Consider the following 6,000-nt stretch of genomic DNA (forward strand, 5'->3'; position numbering starts at 1 on the left):
GTGCTTTGGCCAGTTGATATCAATCATTTACTCCTCGTTGTAGCCTGAAATGAGAAAATTAGAAAGGAAATAACATAATTGCATAATAATGGAAATATAGGTCTGGAAGAGACTTGAAAAAAGATTGTTTAATCAATCATTCCACAGTGTGCTAAGAAAGATATTCATAGACCAGCCCTAAAACTTTTATGCTTAATATCATCTTATAATCCTCTAGAGAAACAAAATTCTACATGCATTCCAAAAATACTTGTTGGTATATTTAGAAAGCTCACTCTAACATCTAACTTAAATCTTCCAATCAAGCTAACTATCCTTTAATTATCCCCACAAAACACAGAGGATCATACAACAGGTCATCATTCTCTTTATAAAAACATTTTACTTACTGAAAAATTGTTACTACCTCTCTTCTCTCTTATTTCTACAGACTAAGTAAACTGAATTTATTGATATGTCCTGTTCTTTAAATGTTAATAGCTCTGTCATTCTCTCCAGTTCATCAACTTCTTTTAAAGTTCTGATGCCTAGGACTAGATCCAATAGTCATAATCTCAGGCTGTACAACCACAGATTATACCAGGTCAAATATTCTCTATGTGCTTTTGTAGAGAAGATGATATTCTCAGTCTGGAGGGTACTGAATGATGTGTGGAATTGATTTAGGAACAGTCCCTCTCCTGTGTTCTAGTTGTTTAGATGGATTTGATCATTTGATCAGATATGCTTCTTTTGAGGGGTGAGATTCACTTCACTTGCCTTCATGTATTTATACATGTCCAAGCCAGTTATTCAGGCTCTCTCTGCAGGTTCTCTATGCAGTGGAGAGAGAAGACAATTCCTATGGTACCTGCATGATAATCCTAAAATAAATATCTTTTTAGATGTATCATTAAATCTGGAAGACTAATTTAAACAAGAACTAACTAGCTTTTGATGACTAAAGTTAGGTTAGATTATCAGCAAGAGGCCAACAAATATAGATACTGTTTTCCCGTCATGAAAATGTCCTAGCAGCCCTATTGACTAAATAGACTGAATAAAAATGTATTCAAAATGTTATATTACATGGGAAAATCTGGTGTGATCTGTAAAGTTATGCCAAAGTTTAAGAGAGAAAATTTCTGTAAAAACTCTGCTTCCAGCAAAGAAAACTCCTCAAATCTTTGAGGAGGGGCTTAGCAGGCCACTAAAGCGGACCCCACAAAGACCTGACTCTTCAAAGGCAAATTGTTAAGGAGTAAGGGAAATCAGGGAGATCATCATAGGAACAATCATTCCTCTGAAATGTGTCATGCTCTGGTGCCATACACCAGACTGAGGAGAAGAGGGCCTGCCTTCGCTCTTCAGCATGGAATGCACCTTCCCTGTCTCTTTGGATACAAGACGTAGAAGCTCTTGAAGCACAACAAACAAGTAGCAAGTTTAAAACAAACAAAAGGTTTCACTTCTTCACACGACTTGAAATTTGAACTGTAAAATTTACTGTCATAAGATACTGCTAAATATTTTCATGGAAGATTGAGAGAAGTGATTGGACTAATTCATGGGAAAAATACCTCTCAGGCTATTAAATACAAGCATACTGCTTGTGATTAGGAAGTCAATGATCTATAAATAACGATAGGTATTTTGTAAAAGTATCACTACATGACTGCCCTGTTCTCATACTCTGCCATATGCATGGTGTCTTATGCACTTTAGAAACAGAGAAGTGCCTGGATAGCTCTTTGGTCTGACTCAGTACTTCTGTTTTCTGTGTGCTCTTCCTACCTATCAGACTATCAGATCCTGCTGCAGAGCATGAAGCTGACTGATTTGAATGCTGAGTTGTAGAGTGATGAGCATTTAGGAACATCACCAAAAGAGATCTGGGGGAGAGGGAAAGGAAACTGAAGAGGAATGTGTAGAACAAAAAGTGAGTTGGGAGCTAGGGAGGAAAATATGGTCAGAGAGAGGGAGTAAGAAGAGCTCAAACCAAGCACTGTGAATGAGGCTGTTGGATGAAGAGATTGGGAAATACTGAATACACAGTATCCACAAAAAGTACCTTGTAAAGAGAAATGCAAAACAGCTAGAAGCAACCATTAGGACAAGGCTCTGTGCTCTAAAAATCGACACAGGTATACCAAGAGCTGTGAATACTAGCTGTGGAAATGGGGCCGTGTACTACTGGGGGGCTGGGACGGGGGAGGGAAAGCTAGGATTGACTGATCTTGTGTATTATGAATATGAAAAAAAAAGTAGGATTAGAAATAGACTAAGTGATTCAGTATAACAAGACTAACAAGATTTTAACTCCTGGAGCAGGGAAGAAGCAAGACTGAGACCTAGACAAGTTAGAGAAGTAAGAATACGAGTGCCACAGCTGAGCGGAGTGGAAAGAAGGATCAAGGACAGAACTGACTAAATTTCTGTTAGAAACTTTTTTTGTCCCTAAAAATGTTGATTTGACAGAATCAAAACATTCTATAGAAAACATTTTGACAGATTTCAGACAGGCATTTGCCTTCGTCCCTGCCAGCTTGCTTGGTAGCTTCCCTAATTTCCCTGGTTCCTTGGCAACCCATCTGGAGCACTTCTGAAAAGAGCTGGGCTCCTGGCTCCATCACCTTCCTTATTCTGTAGCTGCTTCCTGGCTGATTGGCTCACTGCAATTGGAAATACATAATTCCCTATGTAGCGATAATCAGAAAAAAAAAAAAAAAAAAAAAAAAAGGAGGAAGAATATTTTTCACAGATGTTCTTGATTGGCTTACCAGCTTCTGCACTGTCCATTTCTTCAGGAGACACTGGATCAAGCAACCTAGACAGCCACCACAGATGAGGCAGGCTGCCAGCTCCCCAAAGACAGGTTTCCTGATGAATAGAGTACAGTTCCTTACCTGCTGAGTTCTCAGTGCTACTTCATTTGATCCTCCCTCCTCAAAGCAGGCATGTAGATTTCAAAACTCTCCAGATACGTATCTGATTTACTCAATGATATTAAAGCTGACCACAGAGAAGCCATTCAGGCTTCATCTAGGACTGAAAATTCCTCTTCCTTCCTTCCTTTCCTTTCCTTCCCTTCCTTTCTTTCTTTCTTTTCCTTCCTTTTCTTCTTCTTTTTGTTCTGCTAGAAAGTTTCCTTCTTTAACTTTATGCTGCAAATTGGAAAGGAAAATGTTCAGAAATTTTAAAATCCTTGATTACTGGGAATTCTAGTTCTTCTAATTCCGTTATGTACCTGTTACAGTATGGTCTCCTCCAGCTCCTCAACTGAGTACAAAACCCTTGAGTACTGCTGTTCTTGCATTGTTAGCCTGCATCTGTGAAAAAGAGCAACAAAATGCCCCATTTTCTCTCATGCTCGTTCACAAAGAGGGTGACAGCCTCCTGTTGTTATCAGTTACCTCCCTCACTCACTGCCTGAGGTCTGCTCAGTGACTGTGAATATTACAAATCTGCTGTTAATGTTATTGCAGAAGTGCTATTTCTTTCTTTTTCTTTCTTTTTTCTTTCTTTTTTTTTTTTTTTTTTTTTTTTTTTTTGAGATAGGGGAAAAGAAAAAAAAAACTAGAAAGTTTCCATAAAAGTATTCCTTTTAAAAAGGTATACTATTAACACTCACCTTTTTAATACAGTTATTTGAAAATTATGAAATGCTAGAAATATTGTTTAACTATAATTCATCCCCTTGAGGTATATATATTATCAAATAAGTTCTTCCCATAGAATGAACCCATAGATTCACAGAATAAATCAAGTCCTGTAGTGAAGAAAGCTGTTTCTTGTGTACCGTTAGGCTTCTCAGTTGGAAAACTCAGTTCCATATGATAAAACTGGCTGAACCTTGAATGTCCAGCCTCCCTAGCTCATGGAACTGCCTGGTTATTCCTTGACCTCCCACTCTACATCACCAAGGCAACATATATTCAAGTAAGCAAGACCCATAAGATCAGAAGCAATACCTTGACCCTCGCTTTGAAATTGTGACTTTCAGCTGAGAGTCAGAAGACAGACAAGCTCTACAATTTAAGTTAAACTATCACATACTGAGATCAGAAACCAGAACTCTGTTTTTTCACACACACAAGTCTACTTTGACTTACAAACTATACGCAAGGCACTCTCCAGCTCTCATGCACATAAAAGGGCCTGGTACAATGACTTCATAAAGTTTTACTCTGTGACTTAAAACTAACCTTGTGTTTGTCTTTGGTAACCAGCAGGTGAGCAAATTGCTCACTGAAGTCCAAGATTGTCATCTTCAGGTCACTACATCCCACAATAATAAAACAGAAGAGGGAGGAGGTTCAATTTTCACTGCTTCCTTTCTACTGTCAAGATGAGCCTATATTAAAAGTTATAGTCAGTGTTTCTTGAACCAAAGCAGAGTTCACCATTTCTGAATCTTTCTTGTCTGCCAGCAAATGCAGTATGCTAATAAGCACATTTGTAATTATTTGTTGTTATTATTTTCACAGATTCTGCTTGTCTCCAATGGAGGGAAGTTTATGAAAAAGACACTGATTGGGGAAGCTTATATCTGGCTTGACAAAGTGGATCTAAGGAAAAGAATAGTAAACTGGCACAAACTGTTGGTCAGCTCCACACAAACACATTGAACAGAGCGGTCTGCTTAGGGCACAAAACCTGCAGAGTCTGCTAACAGCATCACTCCAAGACTATAGTTTGATATCATTGTGTTTAGCTAGTCTTTCAGAATACAAAGTAGAAAAGAGCAGTCTCTGGGCTACATAGCACACTTAAATGAGGGCTAGTACTCTTGTTTTGCTGCAAAAGACAGCAAAGTAAAAGAAAACCTGGGCCCCGAACTTAAAGTGAGGCTGTTTGAAATGAAGACTGATATGGGGGCTCCGTGCTGTTGGACTCTGTCAAGAGAGTAACTGGGAAAGAAATGATGAAGGCTGGAAGGCAGGTATTAATGCAGAGTTCAGCTGCAGCTGGAAGTAGTGTGATGGAAAGAGCAATCTGGTTTTCTGTGCAACCAGAAGGAGATCATTTTATGCAAATGCACCTAGGGTGACTGACTTCCAGGTCTCACTTACCAAAAGTGTAAAACTTGTTCCTCTGCACCTTAGGATCTCTGATAATTTGCTGTAGTGAGATTATGCCACATGACACAAACTGCAAGCTGTTTGCAGAAGTGGCAATGTTACTTTACATTATTTTTTCCTTCTTTTTCCTTTAAAAAAGATATGCTGTGGAGAACCAGATATGAATTGCTTCATTTGTTTCTGTGTGTTAACAATGGATATAAATCAATGTCCTTAGAATGCAATGGACAAAACTATATTAATGGTATATAATTTGGAGTGTGGCTTTAATGAGAAAGGATAGGATGTAAACTGCACTAAATAAGGAGGAAAAAATGCTGTTTTGATGTCATTGATGCTGTAATTCAACCTACCCTTTGAATCAGCAGTTTGAAAAAGCTTGAAATCAAAGAAGTTTAAGCACTGGGACTAATACAATTTCAACTAGTCCTTGTATTTTTCAGTGATCCTGAAACTGCATAAAGACAATAGATTCTAGAACATATGCGAGGTACTTCAGAGCACTAGACCCGCTGTGCTAACACTACCCTGCTCTGCGCAGGGCTGTGTATCTACATCGGCGACACACTTGGAGTCTAACTGGGAGGAGTAACAAGATACCTACTGGGTGTAGGTTGTTGATTTGAGAGTTAAGAAAATCCTCTTACTATCTCAGGTGAACGTCTGGGTATGATCCGCTCAACAACGTGGCTTCTCAGTTCCTGCAGAAGTAATTAGGAAAGCAACTTGCAACACTTAAGACTGTGTCAGCACTTCCACAGTAAAAGTCCAATTTTATGGGATTTGTAACCGAGCAGTTAGCTCGCTTTGGTCAGAGGCTAATGTGTGGAGTGTTTTTGGATAGGCGTTGCATTTTAATTCTTACTGCTTTTGGAGAAGAAGGAAGAGCTTTTTCTTCCATTCTTAAAAATGTAGAAGTTTGTTTGTTTATTTAAAAAAA

General features: G+C 38.5%; 1 protein-coding gene across 1 annotated transcript in view; it reads left to right on the plus strand.

Annotated features, from left to right (window-relative positions):
* Positions 1 to 4,607, plus strand: part of PCLO (piccolo presynaptic cytomatrix protein) — a 364,298-nt gene extending 359,691 nt beyond the window's left edge. Inside the window, exon 26 of the mRNA XM_062597873.1 lies at positions 4,467 to 4,607. Coding sequence (XP_062453857.1) covers positions 4,467 to 4,607 — 141 coding nt within the window. The remainder of the gene's footprint in view (positions 1 to 4,466) is intronic.
* Positions 4,608 to 6,000: the final 1,393 nt, after the last annotated feature.

The sequence above is a fragment of the Rhea pennata genome, chromosome 1 (assembly GCF_028389875.1).
Source record: "Rhea pennata isolate bPtePen1 chromosome 1, bPtePen1.pri, whole genome shotgun sequence".
NCBI classification, from domain to species: domain Eukaryota; kingdom Metazoa; phylum Chordata; class Aves; order Rheiformes; family Rheidae; genus Rhea; species Rhea pennata.